Source organism: Neopsephotus bourkii, unplaced genomic scaffold (genome assembly GCF_033783945.1).
Source record: "Neopsephotus bourkii isolate Nb327-2 ecotype Australia unplaced genomic scaffold, CSIRO-AGI_Nbou_v1 NB_659, whole genome shotgun sequence".
Taxonomy (NCBI): Eukaryota; Metazoa; Chordata; class Aves; order Psittaciformes; family Psittacidae; genus Neopsephotus; species Neopsephotus bourkii.
This window is the reverse complement of record NW_026901158.1, coordinates 9304688-9328732: the sequence shown is the minus strand read 5'-3', so window position 1 is coordinate 9328732 and position 24045 is coordinate 9304688. Positions and strand designations below refer to the sequence as shown.

Below are 24045 nucleotides of genomic sequence, written 5' to 3'. Positions count from 1 at the left end.
ACAAGCCACAAAAGGTTCGGTTGTGGGAAGTATCTTGTGCTTTGCTGGAGTACACTCAGTTCTCTTGGACTGTATTGGAGCTCAGGGCATTAATCTCCCTGTGTGACAGGAGCCTTTTAGCTTCTGCGTTTGTTACAGACGACAGTTCTCACTTCCCTGTCTCTGCGTCTGCAGAGAGGTGGCTGTGCTGTCACTGCTTGGAGATGCTGGCAATGTGCTTGGTGCTGCATGAAGGTGCTTAAAGGCAACTGTGCATTGTGTCAACGTATAAAGGTTTGTCCTTTGGCATCCAGCTGTGACCTGAGGGCTCCTGCTGAGCAGGGGTACCTGGGTGGATGATGGAGCAGAGTCACACGGAGGAGGCTGGAAGGATGCTGTTGGGGATCTAGGCTTTTAGCAAAAATAAAAACCACCCCCAAAACCAAATTCATAGAATGGCTTGGGCTGGGAGGGACCTTAGAGATCATCTACTTCTGATCCCCAAGAAGGGAAAGGGAGGACTCAGCTGTCAGCAGGAGCAGTGGGTGCACCTTGGCACAAGTGCTGGGTCAGGGGTGGAAGCGGCTTGGAGTTGAGCAGTGGTTGGGAAAAGGGAGCCGTGGCTGCTGGGCTTTTTGGGAAGAGTTCATAAGGTTTCATAAGGGCTTTGTGTGCCTGAGGTACTGTGCTGGGACACTCCTGGAGCAAGGCTTCAGCTCCATGTGGGCACTGTTTGTTCAGGGGGTGCTTCTGAAGAGCCCTGTAGCTATTACTGACCTGTGGGTTACTCAGCTCCTGGGCAGTGAGAGAGCTCTCCCATAAGCCCTTACTGTGCGTGCATGGAATTCGGGTGCATGAGGACAAGTGTTTCATTTCTCCTCCTTCCCTGTGGTTAGGATCAGGTCGCGCTGACAGTCAGCCAGGCGGTACAGCAGTGTAACACACTGTACATAGACATTGATTTGATCTCTTCACCCATCCTGCTTAATGATCAAGCCTGGAGCCAGGCCACAGCCCAAGCCTCAGCGGCTCCATGGGCAGAGGGCTGCAGCCTCTGCTCAGCACAGCCAGAGATGCCCGTGGGAATCCAGGCTTTCCTTGGAAGAGAGGAATTCAGTATCCTGGCAGCAAACAGGATTGATTCATTGAAGCATCTCACCATAGCAGAGCCTGTGCCATAAACTATGGTGGGGTTTGAGCTCGCTTGGGAGCACTGGGAATGATGCTGCACATCTGGGAAGGCTCTGCTTTATCAGGAGAGCTTTTCTGTCGACCTTTTTGCCTGGTGTTTTGCCCTCTGATTTGTCTTGGATCCCTGTGTGTGAGGCAGAGCAAACAGAGCAAGGCCTTTTTGTGCCCCGAGCATAAAACAGTCTAGCAAACACTGAGAGGAGGGTGGTTAATTAGTTGTATTTCAGCACATTTCATTTCTAAGGGCTTTGATCGTGGCATAGAATTGTGGATGTGTCGCCAAGTTTGGGCTTCAAATGAATAAATAAACGATAAATGATCATTTGGCAGCAATGAACCCGCTGCACTCTCTTTGCATGTTTATGTGGTTTCCCTTTTCCCATCTGTTCCCTTCCTCTAGCTCTTCCTTGTGTGTCGGTTTTCAAGCCCCCCTTGCCTGGCTGATGGCAGATCCCAGCCTGGCGGATGGGGATGCGCTTGCTTCAAGTGGAGACGTGAGAGCTGCCACCTCTGGCAACAACATGGGAATTGAAGAACAGCTTCTAAATTTAAAACCATGGCTTTTGCTCTGGTAACCCCAGGAGCTGAACCAGGCCCTTTTCCCACGTGTTGGTGGAAAAGGCACTAAGGACGAGCATCCTTGATTCCTCTGAATCCATTCATAGGGATGTGGTGCAGCAGAACAAGGAAAGGAAATAGCTAAAGGAAGAGAGAGGGGGAATGGAAAGACAAAACAGAGAATGCAGAAGTAGCACAGCTTGGGTGGGATGACAGGTATTGCAAAAAGGCATTAAACAACCATAATGAGAGGCTGTGATGTGCAGTTTTCCCTGTCTTTCTGCGCTCATTTCCCAATCTGTTTTTCCTTCGGATTAATCTGTCATGCTGGTTTTCCCTTTATTGGGAGGGTGGGTTTGATGAGGTTGGTAAGTCCCTGTTCCTCTCAGGTGAGTCACTGATCAACTGGCATAGATATTTCCATAGATTTTTTGCTGTTTGGAGCCATGCCTGTTGTGAGTATGATCCGGAGCGTGTTCCTTGAGGAAGAATTGGTGCAGATATGCACAATTCTAAAAGATGTCACAAAAGGTATTTACTCGCATCAGTGCTATAAATGTTATAACCTGTAAGTAACGCTATGACATCGGTCCCCCATGTCACACATTGGTTTTGGTTGTTTATGAGGTGACTTCTGCCCTCTTTGAGGTGGCATCAAGTGCACACTTGGTTGAAATAAAGCCCATTTCAAACACTTCTTTCTGTGAATCCTTCTGCAAGCAGAATTACCCTTGCAAATATGGTTGGGAATAATGACCCCAAAGCACTACAGATAAGAAGTAAAAGGCACCCATAGCAGTTAGAATTAATGCATTTTTTTACAAGCTGGTGTCTGAGAGCACTTCTCTGTGGTCTCTGCCAGCCTCTGTGATAGGGCAGGTAGGTGAGCTCTGTGTTCCTGCTGTTCTTTACCCTCTGCAGAAGGAGGGAGGAGGAGGAGAATGTCTTTGGGTCTTGTCTTTTCTTTTTGCTTCTCTTTTCCCCTCCCTTCCACCCGACAGCAGATTCTCAAATTGCTGCATTCTTCACTCACAAGAGGAGAATTGGCTTTTTCCTCAGCACTCGGGCTCAGTAAATGGCAACGTGGCATTTTACATTTCAGCACTTCCTTAAAGAGCTCCCTTGTGGTTGATGAATAAAGAAACTTTGTCATAAACTAAACTGCCTTTCCCTCCCCTCCATCGAGGCTGCTGCTTACTCAGGGAGCCTCAGACAGGGTTTGATGACAGAAGCCCAAAGTGCTGAGTCAGCAGATGTAGAATTGCAGTCGCTCTGAAGAAGCCTCCTTTCCTCGCAGACTCCTTGTCTTCTGCTCTGCGTGTGTGCACAGATTCTGGGCACGGAGCCACGCTCTGCCTTAATTGCAGCACAGATTAATGCAGGGCCGTGGGTTCCCTTCCCTTGTTGCGGGTCTCAGTTCAGATGCGAATGTGACATTGATGTGCAGTGCATGGGAACGCAGAGTTGAGGTGGGAAGGGAGCAGGTTGATGTCCAGAGTCTCACCAAAGGTAGGTTGCTTCAAAGCATGTTTTAGCCCTGCAACAGGAGCAGTCTGGAGCTGTAGGAATAGAAGAATCTTCTCACTGGAATGGATGACAAGTTGTGGTGTGGATGGTGGGACAGTCAGCTTGGTTCACCAGTCCTTTTGCTGGCATTTCAGCTGGTGAGCATAACAGAATTAACCAGACATCAGTGGTGGACAGCCCTCTGGAAATGTGAGGGGAATCTCCCCTGCCCTCTGCCCTGCAGTTTCCATATAGTACTTTGTTTCCAATGTGAATTAATATCTGATTTTCTTTCTCCCTTTTTCCTTGATTCCAGACAAATGATGCTGCAGGAAATACCTGGAACTGGCTTTACTTCATCCCTCTCATCATCATTGGCTCTTTCTTCATGCTCAACTTGGTGCTGGGCGTCTTATCAGGGTAAGACACCTAATGACTTGCTTGTCTCCACCTTGAAGTGAAGATGTGTTGGAATTAGCACTGTGGGATGATGTAGCTGAAAAAGTGAAGTTGGGGTGCTACATCACACTGTACATTGTCTCCCTACACACGTTTCCTACCTGTCCCTTCCTTGCAGTGGGGTAGTTTTAGAAGACTGTAGAGCCACAGATAGGGGATAAGCTGGTGAAAAATCATTGATTGTGATGATTCTTCCCTGTGAGGGTGCTGAGGCGCTGGCACAGGGTGCCCAGAGAAGCTGTGGCTGCCCCATCCCTGGCAGTGTTCAAGGCCAGGTTGGACACAGGGGTTTGGAGCAAGCTGCTCCAGTGGAAGGTGTCCCTGCCCATGGCAGGGGTTGGAGCTGGAGGAGCTTTAAGGTCCCTTCCAACACAAACCATCAGAAGATTCTATGATTTCAAATCCAGACCCCAGAGTTAAGTGAGCTCCCTGCCATTACACTGATCTGACCCTGTGCAGCCAACACTTACTCCTGCATCATCTTGAAAGCTCACCTGGATCCCACTGATGCGAGTATAAATATTTCAGTGCTGGAGCTGGACATCAAAGGGTTCATAGTACATTTGGTGTAGCTGAGCAGCATGGAGAAAGGTGAAGCTCAAGCAGAAGAAAATGAAAATATCTCAGGGTTTTGTCTGGTTGCTTAGAGTTACTTTTGGCCATGTTGTTTGTTTGTTTGGAATCTCTGGCTGTTTAAGCCAATGTCTGGATTTTGGGGACACGTTGGTCTCTTGATGTTCAAACCCCAGGGGTCAGCCAAGGATTTGGTGTTTGTTGCATATGAGTTTTGGGTTTGGGCCATTGTAGAGCTCAGGCTGCCAGGTTTGAAGCCTAGCTGGACCGTCCCCAGCATCTGTGGAAATCTCATCTGGAATTAACAACCTGAATCATCTTAATGGTTTGCAAGCTCTTAGACTTTGGTACCTTGTTTTGCACACAGTTTCTCCTTAGCCCATCCACGTGATCTGGATTACATAGATCAGTAAAGGTCTGGATTTATTTCTAGCTCTTGGCAGCATGGGAAGAGAGAAAGGAGTTAACGTTTCTGAGTGGTAAAAGCCCTTCAGTGCTGCACCTTCGCTCTTTCTCTTAAGTTATTAGAGAAGGAAAAATGTTTTCCAAAGAACAGATTCTTGCTCAGTTTTATTGTTTTGTTTAGGTTCCTTGTCCTCAAAGCTCATGCTGGAGGTAGGAGGAGGGAAGCAGCGGTGTAGTTTTGTTTGAGGACTGGCAGATGTGCTGCTACAAGAGAGGGTCATGGGTGAAGCTGTCTCATGAACTTTGGTGTTCCTTCAGTCCAGAAATAATGGTCATGATCAAGAAATGATCAAAGGCATTCATTGGCCATCCTATTGTACCAGGGGCTTTGTCAAGGAGATCTTTGTGACCATACTTTCCGATGTATGATTCAAAGTGAGCACCAGAGCCAGGGCTGAGTATGGTTCCTTAGGGATTCATCTTCCTTCTTCTGCAGTGGAGTCAGCCCACACAGGCTGAAATGATACTTATGATTTAAAGCAAAACTCTGGAAGCCTGCAGGCTCCTTTCCCTTTGTGCTGAAGACCTCTGCCTGGCTCTCTGGAAAGCCTCTCATTGCCTGGAGCAAAACATGAATATTATATACAATCCTAGAATCAAAAAATAGGGTTGGAAAGAAAGTTGGGGCTGTTCAGCCTGGAGAAGAAAAGGCTGCGTGGAGACCTTATATCAGCCTTACAGCATCTGAAGGCAGCCTATAAGGGTGCTGGGGAGGGACTCTTCATTAGGGACTGTAGTGATAGGACAAGGGGTAACGGGTTAAAACTTAAACAGGGGAAGTTTAGATTGGATATAAGGAGGATATTCTTTCCTGTTAGGGTGGTGAGGCACTGGAATGGGTTGCCCAAGGAAGTTGTGAATGCTCCATCTCTGGCAGTGTTCAAGGCCAGGTTGGACAGAGCCTTGGGTGACCTGGTTTAGTGTGAGGTGTCTCTGCCCATGGCAGGGGGGTTGGAACTGGATGATCTTAAGGTCCTTTCCACCCTAACTATTCTATGATTCTATGATCTAGTTCCAACTTAAATGTCTCTTCTTCTGTTAAAAGTGCAGCTTTGTGCGCTGGGGTTCTTCTTGCTTAGTGGTAAGGATGATGGTATCTTCTTCAGAGGGAAGCTTCTAAATTCTGTTTTGCATAGTGGTTTCATGTCCTTGGCTGGAATAATTCTGGGATGAGGCTGAGGAGAATAAACATCATAGCACAGGCACTGACCACACTGCTCAGCAGGCTGATCCCAGCAGGCTGATGACTTTATTGGGCAATGGCAGGAACTGGGTATGTCTGAATGAACAGGGGATAAGAAGGCACCAGAGAATGGAAAGATCCTCTGAAAGCAGAGATTGTTGTAATTATTTTCTTTAACCAAAAGGCTCAGAGAGCACTGTAGAATATAGAGAAATTTCTGCTGGAGAAAGAGTCATTGGCAAACGACTTCCATAGGGTACAGTTTCACTCAAGGACATTTTATTATCCGTGTCACAGTGACTGTCAGTAGCTCCTGCAACTGAGACTCTTGGCAATATCCCACATACCTGTTTCAATAAAATGAAGTTGATTTAGTGATATAGAGTCACTAGTTTCCTAATCTGTGTGTGATCCTCATTACTGTCTTCTTTCACAAAACCCCTGTTGCTCAGGTTGTATTTTATTTTCCAACACTTTGCCCTATGCACCGTAAGTATCAGGGTTAAGCTTCAGGATGCCGCTGTCTGCACCTTGTAAAGCCACACAAAAAGCTTTTACCTGAGCATTTTTTGTTGCTGTTAGCTTTGAGCTATTTCCTCTCCCGTATTTGTGTTCCTCAGTGGGTGATAAGAAAGCAACAGATTTCTGAAGCAGGTATGCAGATGCCATCACAGATTATGGCAGTAATGAATGATCTGAAATGATAAGTTGTTGAGCTTCCTACTACAGTAGATTATAAGGAGCTTTGCCATAACTCTTGGAAAATGGGATTTTTTTGGCTTTCTGGAGTTATTTGTGAACCCATGTCCACACTGGGCAGATGAGCAGGCTTAGCTCCCAGGTTTATCTGTTTGAGCAGTTGAAGTGGATTTACCCAAGCCTCATCTGCTGGCAAAATGTGGATGCATTTGCATTGCAAATGCTACGAAGAGATGATACCTGTTTCAAATAAAGAGCAAGCAGCCTTTCTCCTCCACTGATTCTTCTGGAATTATAATGAAAGCAAAGGCAAGGAGGTGATGGGGAGATGTGGAAATCCATAAGTGTTGCTGAAAGTGTGGTATAAAGGTAGCCCCTAATCCTGGGCTACAATCGTATGACAGAAAGCTGAGGATGTAATTAAAAGCATGTTGACTCCATAATTTAGATTGAATGAGCCTCTGCCTGATGTACAGTGTGTCCTCTTCATGTGTGCTGATTACAGCGCTGCCAGTGCTCTTGAAATGGGCTAGTGTTTAAACACCCCTCCATATGGTGAGCTCTGCCTTCTGTTCCCTTCCCCTCACTAATGCAAGCACTAGGGGCCAGTCAGCAGAGCTTGGCTCTGCTTGTGCTGCTGAATACCCTGATTTCCCCAGTGATTCTAGGACATGGGCTGTGGACATTCCCAACATCTTATTTCTGCTGGTGCAATAGGGATGTTGGGCTTTCCTATGTCTTTACAAAAGAAGCATGTTGCAGTGGACGCTGTGCTGTACACAGTGCTAAAGGTGGGTGCTCTGGCTGGGGAAATTGGTAGCAGCTCCCCATTACTAGGTTGCACATCACAAGTTAAGACAGATTGTGCTGTTCTCTTGCTGTGAATGGGATTGGAAGTTTTCCTGGGGTACTGCACAGTCATAGGCACACAACTGAACTGTGATTGGAACAGCTCCTAAAATCCAGGAACTGCCTCTGCTTGTTCATAGATGTGGGGCTCTCCAGCAGGAACACAGCACCCTGTTTGCTGTGGAGTGGTAATGTGGTTTGTGTCCCCTGCTGGGGATTTTCCTCTCTCCTCCTCACTGTGTGTTCCCCCTGCTTTCTGTTTTCCCTCTCTGGTACTTGATCCCTCTTTAAGCTGATATAACCCAACAGCCCTGCAGGATCCAATACAGCAGAAAACCACAGATTTTCTGGAGGAACTTTACTGAGTGGCACAGCTGATTCAAGTGAAGATGGGACTGTGTGGGGTTAGGATTGCAGAACCATGAGATTTCTCTCCCCTTTGATAGCATTAGGATGTCTGGGAGAGTCACTTGTCTTCTGCATGTGGAGGTCTGCCCCTTGATCAAGATGAGAAGATGCAAGGGGGAGTTCTGCTCTTCCATGTGCTGGGAAGCATGTTGGGGGGACTGCCCAAGCCTGATACCTCCCCAGTCACAGACACAAAAAAGGGGGAAAGGAAACTGTAAAAGACCAAAAAGGAGCTTAAACACCTGGCTGAAGACCTGCTGCACCATCATCCACCCAAAGGATGAACTGTTTTGTTCATAGTAGAGACCTGCCCTTGACATTACATCTGTTATAACCATCAGAAGCCGTTCTAGCCATGCCAACCTTGTCCCAGAAAGCTGGGCCACTGTGTTTCCCAGAAACTGGGGTGGCATTTTGTAAGATTTCCAGTAGAGAGTGGAACAACAGGGAATCCATCATAGGGAATACCACCTTTCTATAGAAAAAGATTGTCTGTCTCTGGTGGCATCATGGGAATGTTCTGGCTCCAAGTCGTGACAACAAGGGTTGACCCCAGGTGCCTTTCAGTTCCCCCTAAAGACAGGGTTGTTTGCTGTTAAGGATGTCATGGGGTTTAGCTTCAATTCTGACCAGAAAATGCCCTGCAATGATCCTGATAAACTTTTTATTGAACTCTGCACATGGTTCTGCAGTTTACATTGAAGAGGGAATCACACGATCCCAGCCTGGTTTGTGTTGGAAGGGAGCTTAAAGCTCCTCCAGCTCCAACCCCTGCCACAGGCAGGGACCCCTTCCACTGGAGCAGCTTGCTCCAAGCCCCTGTGTCCAACCTGGCCTTGAGCACTGCCAGGGATGGGGCAGCCACAGCTTCTCTGGGCACCCTGTGCCAGCGCCTCAGCACCCTCACAGGGAAGAGCTTCTGCCTAAGAGCTCAGCTCAGTCTCCCCTCTGGCAGGTTCAAGCCATTCCCCTTGGCCTGTCCCTACAGACCCCTGCAAAAGGTCCCCCTTCAAATTTCTTGTAGGACCCCTTTAGGTATTGTAAGACTGTTACAGGATTTATTTCAGCTTTTCCAGATGATCTCTTGGGGGGTGAGTAACAGAGGTGCTTTGAATCTGCCCAGGGCAGGAAGAGGAGGAACAGAAACACATGTGTCCTCCATTGAACTGAGAAGTCCTAACCAAGATTTATTCTTCATCTCATGTTTTACTGCTTTCTTGCTGCAGCCCTCTGCCACCTGCGCAGCCATCTCCGTGTACACCTGAGCTTCCCGGTGTTCCCTACCTGAGCACTGATTCCCAGTGCTGTTTTTCCTCACTCTGCTGCTGTTCCCTCCCAGCCCTCAGCATCCTCTCAGCCCAACTAGCAGTTTTCTCCCAAGGGCTGGTGCGATTATGGAGTTTTCTACTGCTGGGGTGTTGAGCTGGGTATTAATTTTGCCTGGTAATGAGCTGGATGATTTTGTACAATACATTTGTGATTGTGTAATCCAAACCATCAAAACAGTTCAAAGAGGATAAACGTTACCATGGGATGCTGTGAGAAAGATGATTTAACTTATTTCAAGGCTAAGTGCTTTTTGGCACTGCTTCATGCAGTGGTGGGGGTGGCGAGACAGCGGGAGTGCTGGCCAGAGAGGGCAGTGCACTGTGAATGATGCATTTGAATACTGAGTCTGTTTCTCTCAAGTGTGAAAAATGCTGCTTGTCATGTCCTCAAATATTTATGGTGAAGCTTGAGGTATTTCCAGACCAGCCTGTGAAGAGAAATGATCTTTCCTGAGGTTTGCTCATCTGGCTGCGATAACCAAGTGTGGAGAGGCACTGCAGTGGCCAGTTTGTATCTTCCCTTTTTAAGTATTACCGTAATAATTTAGGCCAGGTTGGACACAAGGGCTTGGAGCAAGCTGCTCCAGTGGAAGGTGTCCCTGCCCGTGGCAGGGGTTGGAGCTGGATGAGCTTTAAGGTCCCTTCCAACACAAACTGGTCTGATTCTATAATAATGTGGTCCAGAGCTGCTCTGTCCTGAGATGCGCACCTGCCTCTTGTTCTATGAGACCACCTGGTGTAAGAGCTGCAGGGAGATGTTTTGAACGGATGCAGCATCTTTGTGACAGCAGGAGCCTGGCAAGGGACACAGCTACAGAGTGTGCTGGCACCTTGCAGGCAGACCAGGGTCAGGGTGAATGGTGCTTTAATTCTTCCCTGCTGCACACTGTTTTGAGCAGTCTTCAGCATGGGGTGATGCTCCCTGGGCAGACTCCCATTAAACACTCTCCTGGTTGTATGCTTTAGTCTCCCTGGGGGATATCTGTTTCTAAATGTTGTATCTTGGGTCACTGAGGCTTTTGTGCTGTTAGAGCAGCTCCCTGGGAGGATGCAGAGCCCCATCCAGACCTCGCTGAACCAGCTGTCTCGGTAACTTGCTCTGCTGAGCCCCCGACATGTTTTCCCATCCTGAGGAATTTTGCCAGATTGAGATCATAAAACTTCAGCCTGCGAAGACGTGCAGAGGCTGGAACAAAATCAGGCTGATTAATTTGTCATAATGGCAAAGAGTTCTTCTGTCCTCCTTCTCCCTCATTACAGAGATAATAATTCATTTTCCCTGCTCATTCGTTCCAAGTTCACTGTTACCTGCTGTGATCTGACTTTGGCTGCTGTTAATTATTTGCAGCAAAAGAGCTGCATCATGAAAAGAGATGAGGTTCTGCTTGCTTCCTCATTGCCTTTAGGCTTTCCCCAGCCTGTGCTTAAAAAGGAGCAGAAAGGGCAAAAAGCCTTATTTTCTTTCCTGTTGTTCCTTGCTCATCCCCCTTTTTAACAAAGCCACTGTTGCAAACAGGAAACGTGGGAGCCGTGTGTGTTTCTTGCAGAAGGGGTCAGGGATCAATGACTATCCACATGAGCTTCATCTCACCAAGCTCAATGTCCTATTGAATGTGGATCCTTTGCCTCCTTTGTGGTTTTGGTTAGCATAGGAGAGACAGACTACTTTTATTTGCTCTTCTGTTACACTGCAATAAAATTAAAGTCTGCAGTATAGGAATGATACATAGGAGACCTAAATTTTAATATCCTGGGGCCTCTGCTTTGGACTCAGCGGTGGAGACTTGATGAACAGAACCAGAGGTTCATCCAGCAATTGCGGTACGCTGATCCTGTGAGATAAATGATGCTTTTTAATCCTTTTTCTCTCTTCGTTGTTACCTCCTTCAAGCCAGATTTGTCCAGTTGTGACACTCACAGCATTTCAAGACGGATTAGGTGGAATCAAAGTGAAATCAGCACCAGCTGAACATAAAGATGAATGGAAGGAAGATGTATTGAAGGCTTCACCTCTGTGCTGTTCTCTTTCTAGAAATACAAGGTGTATCCCATATCTGCCTTGCATTTGAAGCATCTTCCTGCTACGTTCAGTGATAAAAGTGACTGTGAAGCCTGGCTCGGTGCTGAGAGATCAGTCTCTCAGTGATACTTTCATCCTCTATCAGCTGGTTGAGGAGAGCTATATTTTCCCCCTCTTTAGAGCAATGAGGAGGAAGCAGAAGCAGCTGTAGCTGTGCAGGATTGATTGAGCCAGTCCTAAACTGTGAATATAAGGATGGGTTAAGTAGCTGAGCCAGCTGGGTCTGTATGTTTAAGCTTAGTCTGGGAGAGATGGACATGCCTCCTCAGGCCATGCCCAGTGTGATATTGACTATCTGTAGATCAAGGTGAGACAGAAACATATAGCATTGTGTATCTTTGGGATGTGATGCAGCTGATGGGACAGCTGATGAACCACAGAGCTCTGTCATCTTCTACACCAAGAAATCTTAGTCCTTTGCTGGGCTTTCCTTGTTTAATAACAGGGTTCAGAACTCTGAGCAAACCACCAGGAAAACAGTATCTTGGAAGCACTAAATGCCACTGGCATAAAGAAATTCTTACTGATGTTTTTCCAGGTTAATCAGTTGCTTGGTTTCATCTCATTCCAGCAATATCTGGTGTGATGTCTCTGTGCTCCTGGGATGTTTTATTTCAATTCCCTCAGATTTTCTTCTTGCCCAAATAAGGTTCATTTCCATGTTCTTTTTTTGTTCGAGATGGGCTTTATAGTCAATGTGCTATCTTACATTCAGTGGTGGCATGGGCCAGATTTTAGAGGTATTTAAAACAGAGATTTAACAATACATGCATTTTTTTTTTCACATTTCAGGTCAGTAAGTCAGAGGCATCAAATTAGCTTTAGTTTTACCTGCAGGTTTCTCTGCCCTTGAGGAGTTTGTCTGTTAATGAGAATAACCATACCTTGACTCATCCTTGAAGTCTTCCTGGGCCTTTCTGTGGTGAAGATGTCTGATGCTATGGTAAAGAAACCCATGTCCTTGCTCATCTCATTTTGTTTGCAGCCCTCCTGGGTGCAAGCATCTGACTCTGGACACACCTGAGCCACATCCTCTTGGGTTTGCATCTTCCCATATGGAAATTGTACTGTTTGTCTATTTACTCCTGGATTTATTTAGTCTTTTTCTTTCCTAAAGCCAGAATTGATTCTATCCTCCACGTATATTTCCAACTCATCACATTAGTGTACTGAAGGGAATGATGCTCTCTATCCTTTCCTCTCCCTCCCACCCCATCTCTTCCTCTTGCCCCTTGCTTTCTGAGTGTTGCAGTGAATAATTCAGCCCCTGCTGTGGCTGCCTCTTCTCTACTAGGTGACCTTTTCTTAGAAACACCAAAGGTTGGTGCCTTTGAGATGCTGGCCTGCAGGGTGTTATCCCCGCAGGGTTGCTGTTCTCCTGCTGCTGCCTCCCCAGCAGCCCCCTTCAGGCTCTCAGAGCTGTGTTGTGAGCTGAGGTGGGTTCTTTAACCCCTAAAAGTTCAAAGAATCACTGGTGCTGCTGTTGATGATGGTTTCCTAGTGACAGAACCAGAGAAGCTGTGGCTGCCCCATCCCTGGCAGTGTTCAAGGCCAGGTTGGACACAGGGGTTTGGAGCAAGCTGCTCTAGTGGAAGGTGTCCCTGCCTGTGGCAGGGGGCTGGAACTGCAGGAGCTTTAGGGTCCCTTCCAACCCAAACTGCTCTGGGATTCTATGCCAATGCACCTTTGCTGAAGCAAAATGCTGCAGGAATCAAGGAAAGATGATGTCCATGGTCCCTGCTCAGATCCTTCTCTTTGCTGTTGTGATTCACATACCCCCCTTCCTATCTGGTGTCCTGACTCCCCCTGCATTGCCCTAAGTCACCGCAACACCAACAGGAGGGGTGAGGATGCTCTGCAGGGTCCCAGACTCTTCCTGTGCCTACATCCAGGACACTGGCCATTTGCTTTTCGCTCTTTCCACTCCACACTCGCCCCCTTTCTCCTGCTCATTCTCCATCTTGGACTCCCTCAGTGCCTTTGTCTCTCAAAATACATTTCCAGAAGGTAAATGAGATATTTAGCACAGACAAGGCTTTGTGCCTATAGTTGCATAAACAGTGACAGTCATAAAGGTGTTGGGCTTTTTCGTTGCTTTCTCCCTTATAAAGGATTTATTGTTCTCCAGGAAGACAAAGAGATAGGAACCCCATAGAACAAATTCTTTCCCTGGAGCAAGAATCTGTTTTTCTATAAACACATGGGTGCTTCTGCAGCTAGTGAATGAAATGTTAGGAGCATTAACTGGATCAGACCTGGTGAACCAAGCCCCGAGGTGCTTTGCAGGACTGTGTGTGTGAGGGGGCAAACTCAATCACACAAGTACTGAGGGACCTATGGAATGGTAGGAGCACATGGAAGATTGGCTCAGCAGGAATCTGCCTTCCATGTTATTGTAACTGCCTCCACCCAAGCAGCTGGGATTTGGATGGATTAGGACAACGTGGCAAACCACAGCATCAGAAACAGACCTGAGAGGGAAAGGAAAAGTTAACTGAAGGCTCTTTCCCCATTTCCTTCTCCCAGCTGATTAACAAAGGAACTGGTAGGAAATGGACTCCCCCCCTTAAAATGCAGTTGTTTCTGCTTGAATATGGATGCTCTCAGGATGCTGGGAGGCCTGGAAATGTGTGCAGTTCTTGTGCTAGGAAGGCACAAGGCGCTCTGAAGGACCTGCTAAGTGGCATACAGCCTGAGCAAGTGGTTAAACCTGCCAAAAGCACAGAAGATGTGGATTTACTGAAAAATGCAGATAGTGTTATGTTCATATTACTACTTCTCTTATCCACCATTGTCATATGTTTGGGTGCTACAAGTGCATGTTCTTATCTCTGCAGTCCCTTTGTAGCCTCTTAAGGAAATTCCTACCTCAGTCTTGCTCTTGTTGCAAGCTTACTGAGAGTTATGTGCATAATTGGCACAAAGTTTCTTTTGGGCGTCCTTCCTTGCTGAATATAAAAGGAGTGGATTGAAACAGGAACTTTGAACACTTCCCTTTCCATCCAAGCATCCCCAGAGGAGCAGAACACAAGTGATTTTGTACCACTGCTGCTCTTTCAGCAGGTGTGGTGATGCTTTTCCATCTTGCCAGGCAGCCACAGCAGCTGCTGTACTCCATCTTCTACCTCCAGCCTGTTCCTCACTGCTCCTGAGTGACATGGGCTGCTGACAGGTATCAAATCTGTTCTTGGGCTGTGCTTCACATCCAGGCAACAAAGCTTACAAATCAAACCTTCTGTCTTGGCCAATTTTGTTTCTCCACCTGGAGGATTCTTGAGTTTGGGCTTTTGAGTAACTCAGTTCAACATCAGCAGTGCTGGCAGGTGCCTTCGCCAGCAGCTCACCCACTTGAGTTACCTGGCTCCTCTCCATTCCTGAGGGCTGTACTTCTCCAGGCAGGACTATGTCCCTGGGCATCATGTGCCATCCCGGAGCAACTTTACTCATTCCTTTGATGTACTTGGACTGAAGATAAAGCCAATCCTAAATTTTCTTTTTTTTTTTCTTTTTTCCTTTATTTATTTATTTTTCAGACTTAAAATTCTAAAAGTTCTTTGCATCTGCATTCCAGGAGTCTCTGGCAGAGTCCTTCTGAGATCTGTGCTTTCAGCTCCCTCTGAACAGTGCTGTAGATTCAGTGGCTGAAGGCTGTTCTCCCATTTTAACATCTGAGGGTTCATGAGATCATGTGTAGCCCAGTGGTATTACCCTGAATGAGCAGCTAATTACCTGTGTTGCTATTAGGAATTGCTAATCATCAGCCCCATTAGTGGCAGCTAGGACAGTGATGCTGTATCATCTCTCTCTGCTTCTTCTCTGTGAGTGGGAAGCATTGCTGTCTGCTTTCCAAGCAGAAAACTTGACTTGCAGAGGTTTAACAGTGATTAGCCTTGCAGCAGACCTGCTGTCACCCTGGGAGTGGGCCATGAAACCCAAGACCAGGAGGCACATTACATGATGCTCTGTTTCAGCTCTCTGCTGTCATACAGGAAAGTTAATCAGTGTCTCAGGGGATGATGTTTTTAGGTTGTTTAATTTTTCCCTTTTCAGTTGCTGTGACAGTATTTTTAATTCAAGGCCAGCATGGATAAAGTACTTGTAAGAACTTCATTGGTTTATAGTCTTTTCCTAACCCTGGTGGTTACTCATGGGTTGACCTTGTCTCTTTTGTGGCTGGGGGAGGTGCTCCTGGATTTGCCTGAAGTGGCTATTTCAGTGCATACTTACACCAAGATTTATTTTACCCTTCCACCCACCAAGGTGATAAGCAACAACCATCCATCTTCCTGGTGGCTTTAAGCACCGACCACTCTTGAGAAGAAAAATGTGGCATGTTAGGCTTGAGTAGATGGCGTGTGGTTTCCATGATGAATGCCCTTCCTTTGGTTTCTGTTTGTTCCTGCTGTCTCTATAGAATCAGTTATTCACAACTGTCATGTTGTAACTAAGTGCATGATAGTCATCTACTCAGAGCGTGGCTTCTTCCAAAGCAGTGTCTCCTGTTCGCTGTGTGTAGGAGTACCAACCTTTCAGCTTTCCTCTTCTTAATGCCTATCCGGACAGTACTAAAAATGAATGCTTTGGAAGGCTTTTGGAGCGTCAGGAGGTTGACAAAACCCAGGTATGAAAATGGGTGAACATCATTATTCATTTCAGAGCTGGCCAAAGTTCTAGAGGACCAGCATATTTCCTGCTCAGGTTTCCTTCTGGTGATTTGAGAGGATTTTTGCAGTTGGTGGCAATTCTGCCAAATAAAGGAGGAAACTCAGTGCTACCAAACATTCCCGTAGGACTTTTTGTGTTTCCCTTTAGAACTGACAGGAAAACTTCAGCTGAAATATTTTTAGATGAAATATGGCATTTTGATGTCCCCCGGAAAGCGTGCGTAGCTGCACAGAAACTACTGAAGGTTTGCAACTTTGCACAGTTTCTCCCTTGTTTTCTTACATGTTTAAAGTTGAGATTAAAGGGAAAAGTTCTAGGTAGCTGTTACTTTCCTTAGGCCAAAGAGGAGCTGGCAGAGGATGAAAGGCTTTGCAAGGGAAAGTTCTCCCTGGCCTGCTCCAGAGGGATGAGGGAATGGTGCCATGGCTTATCTGCTGCCCTTCCTGCCTGCTCTGGTCCTTCATGAAGCACGCCATGAAATGGTGGTACGCTGGCACAGGGTGCCCAGAGAAGCTGTGGCTGCCCCATCCCTGGCAGTGTTCAAGGCCAGGTTGGACACAGGGGCTTGGAGCAAGCTGCTCCAGTGGAAGGGGTCCCTGCCCATGGCAGGGGTTGGAGCTGGAGGAGCTTTAAGGTCCCTTCCAACACAAACCAGGCTGGGATTCTGTGAAACTCCACACTGCGTGTTGCCTCCTGCTCCCACCCAGCACAGCCCAGCTCTGGGAAGTTCATGGCGACTTGAGCCTGCAGTGCAGGAACTGTGTCCCCTCCATGTCTGGCAATTTAAATGCATGTTGTCACCTTGTGCTGTCTGATCTCATTCTTCCTGCTCCAGAGAGAAATCAAAAGTGAGAGGAGGTCTGTGGCCCCAACCAGCAGGCACTGAACCAGAAATGAGTACATTAAAAAAGAAAAGGGAGAAAATCAGTGGTCCAGCTGACACGTGCAAGATTCCGACTCATCTGGCAGACACACGCTGAATGCCAAGGAGGAACTGTCAATTGAGAGTGATGTTTCATCTTCCTTCCTTTCAAGGATGGGGTCATGGGCTGCCCTGTCAGGTGGGGGACAGGAAAGGGGAGTCAGGAGACAGCGATGCGCTGCCAAAGTCAAGGTAACAGCTCAGCTGATGGCAGCTCTCACATCAGTGGCTGGTACCGGTCTGCGTCACAGTGCTGAGCCAAGTTCTTCCTACAATCCCTTCCTACATTCCCTTCCTACAATCCCCTTTCACACAGTCCTGCCAAGCAAAGCAAAAGTGTCAACTTTGAAGGATGAAGTGTAGACTGTGAATATAAAGGTGCCCCTGGCACTGTGCAGTTTGTTTTCCCCCTATTCTTCCTCCTTTCTCCCATCTTCTCACTGGTGTTTGAGGAGCATGTGTGGGTAATGAATTGGTGACTGGGTGAGATTTTAGGCATGAGCAGTGCCTGACTCCAGGTTTGCAACAGCTAGCAGCTAACTGAAGGTTTGAAGGATGCAGTCAAGATCCCAAATGAGAGGGGTGAACCACTGTTGTTCATGGGGGTCAAAAACCCAATCCCACATTTAACTATATAGATTAAGGTACCGTGTGAGTTGCTCCGGTGTGTGCTTATAGCGAGGGGTTGCAGAGGCTGGTTCAGAGCTCCGTAAATGGTAGATAAACATCAGAAACTTTTCAGAGGTGATATAGATTAGCTTGGGGAAACTCCCAATATAGGTGTTTTAGGGTGGTGGCTGAACTGTTTTAGCATCATTTCAAACTGGACAGTAGGATGGACTCGGGTGAGGTTTTTGCAATGAACCTTCTTTCATCCAATGGTGAACCTTCCTCTCTGATTTCCCTGTATGGTCCTGTTCTAATGGTCTGATATCGAGATACTTGTTTTCCATGTGATTTTTAGGGAATAGTGAGATCATTGTTACCCCTTATCCAGAGCACTGGGGCTATTTCAACTTGACCCCAATGTGCCTATCCTCACTTGTAGCTGTCATTTGAGTTGTGTTTGTCAGTCATCTTAAGTATGGGAGAACTTGAAGAAAGGCTAACAGGGAAGAGTAGAGATCTTCCAACACCCAAGAAGTGCTGGTGTCACTGTGACTTGATACTGGGCTTCTAGAGAAGTTGGATGACAACACATGGCATGCTGTGGTGTCCGCTCACTAGTGCTGTCATCGACTTCACAAGCTTCATGGATACAACCTGAAAGACAAAAGAAGGGCTGTGTGTTTTCCCTGACCACTTGTGATGTGCTTTCTCATTCTCTCTCCATAGTGAATTTGCCAAAGAACGAGAGAGGGTAGAAAATCGTCGGGCTTTCCTGAAACTCCGCAGACAGCAGCAAATTGAAAGGGAACTAAATGGATACTTGGAGTGGATCTTCAAAGCAGGTAAGGCAAGAAATCTCCCATCCTTGTTCAATGTGTCATGTGGCAAGAAGAGTCTGGTGGTGACAGAGAACTAGTCCTCGGTATTGAAGGTAACGTAAGACTCGAGAGGGCCCAGATAGCATTTGTTATATGTTGGGCTTGTTTCTGAGCATTCACACTAAAGTTATTGCAAAAGATATCAGTTTTGTTAAGTAAAACCAAAGGAGCTGAGCCGTCTTTCTTTATAGCTGAGATCAAACCAGTTGTCTTAATACAGTGTGATATAAAAAGTGATACAGTGCCCAAAGTGTCCACAGTGGGGAAACTGTTCCCTTGGATGAGTCATTTGTGTTTTATTTACTTTCCACCACAGCTGTTTTATAAACCTCTCTTGCTATGATGGCAAAATACAGTTTTATGAGCTATAGAGATCAGTTCCATGGAACTCGCCCCAGTACACATTAACGTTGCTTTATAACTGTTATAACTGAGCATTGCATTTTATTGCAAGCAGTGAGCAACTTCAAGGACCCAAACACACTAATTTAACAAAAAATAGCATGCTTTGCTTTTCCTTTTTATCGGACAGTGAAGATTACCAATAATTTTTCTGTGTCATGGAGTAGCTGACATGAGCACAGCGCAATTCATTCATGTAGCATCAAGGAATCTTCTGGGGTTAATTTGCTTCCTTGCTTGCTTTTCTGAGAAGCTGAAACACCTGAGTAAAGTGAAAATGCTTTTAAAACATTGATGGGGGGAGGAAGAAGCCATGGTTCCTCAAATAAATTTTCAGGTGCCTTTCTAGGCACGTCAGCTTCATCCTTGCTCTTTACAAATGGGGAAACTGAGGTTCAACATTATATAATGGCTCACTTGACATCAACTGATAGCAGAACTGGTCCTAACCTGTGAGCTGGTGCCACACTGAAAGATACAACATTATTGCTTGTTTTGAAACCCATATTGGTGCTAGAGGCCAGATGTGCTAAAACGTGCTCATGCAAGCAAGTAAATGTACAGTCACAGCAAATCGTTGTGCATGCCTAAGCTGTGTACAAGCCCGGAGACAGAGCATCCTGCTGCTGTTCTGTGGGTAAGCTGTTCTTTGAATTTACAGCTTCTGTTTCATGTGCACAAGCTGGGTGCCAGTATTCGGAAGAGCATTTACGTGTGGCTCTTGCTGCTTTGCTTCTGCTGTCTCTGAAGGGATCTGGTGGCTGATGTTCCTTGGGGAGCAGGGCTCTTCCCTGCTGCAGGTCCCTTCCTGGAGGGCAGTGGTGTGACCATGACTTTTGACAACCTGGCCAGAGACAAAAAAGGCTGAATCATTGAAATGTAAACCAGGAAGAAGTAGCAGCAGTTGGTTTGGCGTCTGGAAACCACCATTTCCCATAGCACTATTCAGGCTGTCAATTGTGTACCAGTTGTATTGACAGACTTTTATTCACTGTGGCTGTTCCACAGCAACTGTCCTCAGTTAGGTGACCACACTTCATTCTATGGTTCGGTAGGATTAAAAGAGAAGAATCATTCACTTTCCATTTATAGTTCATCTTCCCATGTGTTTAACGCTTTTGTGCTACCTCAAATTCAAATTACTGGTTTATCCAGTGCTCCGGGGTTTTCCTTTGGCTCTGGTGGCAAAAGCTTTTAAGGCTTTTAATCCTTCTTTTAAGGCTTTCATGATTTCTCTAAATCCTGGCCTCCCCATCCATAAAATAAAGATGAGAATTCCTTTGCAGGGTTGCTTCCTTTAGGTGTGGTGACTGTTCTACCAAGAAGAGCCATGCAGAGGTCATTAGCTGAACTTGTCTGAAAGTTGAGGTAGAGAAGTTATGAAACATACAGCCAGTCTCTGCTCCAGCTTTGCACCCTGTGGGAATGGCTGGCTATTCTATTTCTGTATTGCCAGTGCTGAATAAATACCACATTAGTATGCTGTAAAATGCCCATCTTTTTACTTTGTCTAATAACACAAGATCCAGAAGGTTTTCTAGAATAGGAAAGTGTATGCAAAATAGCTGAATCAGTGAATAATAAAACCAGTCTGAAAAAGCAAGGCTGAAAATACAACAGGAATATAAAGAAAGCTTCCAGTACAGCTGAATAATATCAATAATTAAAATCAGCTTAGCAGTGTTAGTAAATCTTTGGATACAGAAGGTATTGTCAAGGCTAACCAAAACAGAATTGAGTGTTGAATTCAGGAGCTGAAACCTGTGGCTGGCATCAATGGGGATTTCCCATTTCTGCTTCAGAGGCCAGGATTTCAGCCAGGACATGATCTTGGATTTCCAAACTAGACAGTCTTCCTTGTCCAGTACTGTGTGGGGGATAATGTTGTTATCCATGCGAAATATCTGTTTCCTTCCCTCATTGAATCTTGTAGCAAGGAGTTCCACATGTTAACAGTTGGTTTGACTCAAAAAAGAACCAAACCAACCCACCAAACAGTATGTGCTGCCCTCGATTTTAAATGTTGCCTTTCTGCAGTGAGAGGATAAGCCCAGGAGTGCACTTCCTATTTCTTTTTATTTCTTTTGTATCTCTGCTTTCTCTAGTTTACCTTGTTTCATCTTATTTTCCTGCTCTAAAGGATTCAGACCCCAGCTGCTCCACCCCTTCCCTTCCTATGGAAGGATCTTCAGACTTCTAATATTTGTAATATCCTCCCTGAGCAGTTTGTTCATTTTTTCGAATTTATTTCTGATGCAAGGTAGGAAAGCTGCATGATAGTGATTCATAAAGTGGTGTTTAATGCTTTGATAGCTTTTGCTCTGTAATGGTTTACATATTCTCAGTAGTTGCTGGAGCTGGAAAGGAGGTTTCCTTGTTCTTGGTAGTTCTCAAGTTTTTATCTCAAGGGCTCTAACCAGTTTAGGACCAAGGAAAGGAGTTGAGTGTCTAAAATCACTCTTTCATCTGTACAGTACCTCCCATTTGTCAATGATTTTAATTTAGCATTTTGTTCATCATTTATTGACCACTCTTGAGTGTCTTTAATGTTTCTCACAGCCTCCACTGCTTGTAATCTGAATGATGTTGCATTATCTCTTGCTGTGCATATTGCATTAAAAAGGTGAATCAGATAAAATTTGAAGCGTTTTTACTATCAACCCTTTCTTATACTGAATTTGTAGACACTTCACTCCTCCAGAATGAAACAATGGGGTCTTTGTTTCCTACCTCTTAAGTGCTGACTTGAGTACGTTCCAGTCCTGGTCTAATGCCTTGTCTCGTATTTGTGGTGTAAGAATGAAAATTCTGGCTCTTCAGTAGCTGAATTATACATTTTACTTTTTTTCTAGTGTTACCTTGAATATTTTTTCCTGTGGTAAGGTAAGAGCATAAAGAGGAAGAAAAATATTGATGAAAAGTGCTTGTGAAGTTTTCAAGCAGGTACCTTGGCAGAGCTGACAGATTCTGGTGCCAGCTCACTACTGATAAATCACCAGAAGTGGAGTTGTGGTTGAAATGGAAGCAAACATAGCTCAGGCTGTTTTAAATGTGGATTGTTTAACACTGCAGCATTATCTGCTTGAGGGATTTATACCAACATGTTTCAAACAGTGGCAACCTTAATTTGCAAATACTTGTGTGAGTTGTACTTAATACAGGAAGCCTGAATTGATAAAATGCTTAACAAATGCTGCCTTAAGAAAGGTTTGGAGAATGAAAGAGGAAATTATAACACAGATAAATGTGCTGAATTTAGACATGCATGACTTGAAAGATAAAACTCAACCCACAGTCTGACCAATTTCCTTAGAGTTTGAATTTGACTTTCTTCACTTAGGATTATAGAGAGGCCAGGCAGGATGTTTCTAGCTTCTCTTGTTTCTCAGGTGCCTGTTGAAGACTGGATACACAGGGTAGTCAGGAGGGTTTAAGTATTTTCAAATGAGGTGACAGGTGATTTCATGTAAAATTCCCACACCATGAGGTCAAGACTAACTAAGCAAGGAGTCTGGAGCGTCTCTCTTATGAGGAGAGATTATGGGAGCTGAGCTTGGTTAGTCTGGAGAAGAGCAGCCTAAGAGGGGATCCCATCAGTGCAGACCAGTATCTCAAAGGTGGGTGCCAGCATGATGGTGACAGACCCTTTCCAGTGGTGCCCAGTGACAGGACAAGGAGCAATGGCCATAAACTAACTCACAAGTGTCACCTCAACATGAGCAAGAACTACTTTACACTGAGGGTGTCAGAGCCCTGGCACAGGCTGCCCAAGGGGGTTGTGGAGTCTCCCTCTCTGGAGCTGTCCCAAACCCACCATGGACACGTTCCCGTGTGCTCTGCTCTTGGTAGCCCTGCCCTGGCAGGGGGGTTGGACCAGATGATCTCCAGGGGTCACTTCCAACCCTGATGATTCTGGGGTTCTGTGAAGGAAAATTGTAACTCAGTAGAGGTTTGGGGTTTCTTTTTGAGGGTGTCAGTATGAAATGTCATGCCACCTTAAACTACTTAGAAATCTGTAAGCATCTTAGAAGACAGAAGATCTTACTGCTATGAAAACTAGCGTGAGTTGCAAGCCAGAAGCAACGATCAAATCCCATAATCTCTTACATCTCATAGAATTTAGGTCAAAAATTTGTATGGCAATTGCCATGTCCAGCTCATAAACACTGACTCTCTATATTGTCTAGAAGTGAACTGTAGGGATAAGGTAGAAACAGACCTTTAATCTTAATCCTGAAGAATAAAGTCAACTGTCTATTTCTTAGTAAATTCTTTGAAGGGACCAACTCTTCCCACCACTGGAAGACAGCTGATATATGGGTAAAAGACAATGCTTGGCACTGTGTTGTTCCTCAAGGTACGGGCTAACAGTTCTCTTCCCTAAACACCTCTTCCTCAGTTCAGGCTGTATCAAATAGAGTCTTACCAGTGATGAGCAAACCCTGTCCTGTTCCACCCACTGTGTGCTGGGACAGCCTCTGCTCTTTGTTTTGTGTTTTCGTTGGGCTCTGTGCAAAGTCTGTACCAAGTAAATTTGAAACTGTGCCTTTCCGAGGAATTAAAAAGGGCTGAAGCCAAGCAATGAAATCCATGCAAATGACTTTGCCACTGCTGCTTTCTCCATTAAACTCCTCAAAACTTGTAGCAACTAGTAGGCTGTCATGCTGCGTTTCCAACCGGGAGCTGGAAGACCTCTGCACAGAGCAAAGCACGCTTAAGCCCACAAATATCCTTTTGAAGATGTTTCTCTTATCTAACAAGGACATGCATCATTTTTGAAAGCACTTTGCTCAGAGACTGGAAGTCTTTCACTTCAGAGCTAATCAAGTTGCATGTCTTTTGCATTTTAATCCTTTGCAAGTCCACCTCTTTCACACAGCACTGATTCTGTAACCTGAATGCCATTCCTTGACACAACAAAGCTTTATGAACCCCAGGTTTCAGCTTGCTATAGAAACAGAGCAACAAGCCCCCTGATACAGCTGGGAGAAGGCACCAGCAATCAGTGACAAAGGGCAGGAATATGAGTGAGAAGGCAAGGGAGAATATTGCCTGAAAGACAAATTTGAGTTCCATGTGAAGGTGATGGCTTCTTCTGCTCTTCCTTTATTCACTTCTTCTGTTTAACAAGTCTGAGGCTTCAGCAGTTAAATTCAATTGTTCTTTCCTTTTTCGAACTTCTGTTGCCTGTTGAATGTGAGTTATTTCTCTTAATTCATTCTTTAGAGTCTACAATGTTCTATGTCCCCATGCCAAAGAGAAAGGGAGGGGGCACTGTGTCTCTCTGCTGC

At 45.7% G+C, this 24045-nt stretch overlaps 1 protein-coding gene across 12 annotated transcripts in view; it reads left to right on the top strand.

The window, feature by feature from the left end:
• Nucleotides 1-24045, top strand: part of CACNA1B (calcium voltage-gated channel subunit alpha1 B) — a 296644-nt gene that overhangs the window by 129340 nt on the left and 143259 nt on the right. For all 12 annotated transcript variants that reach the window (XM_061352969.1, XM_061352960.1, XM_061352959.1 and 9 more), the window contains 2 exons: nucleotides 3551-3654; nucleotides 18201-18316. In XM_061352969.1, the coding sequence (XP_061208953.1) occupies nucleotides 3551-3654; nucleotides 18201-18316 (220 nt within the window). The remainder of the gene's footprint in view (nucleotides 1-3550; nucleotides 3655-18200; nucleotides 18317-24045) is intronic.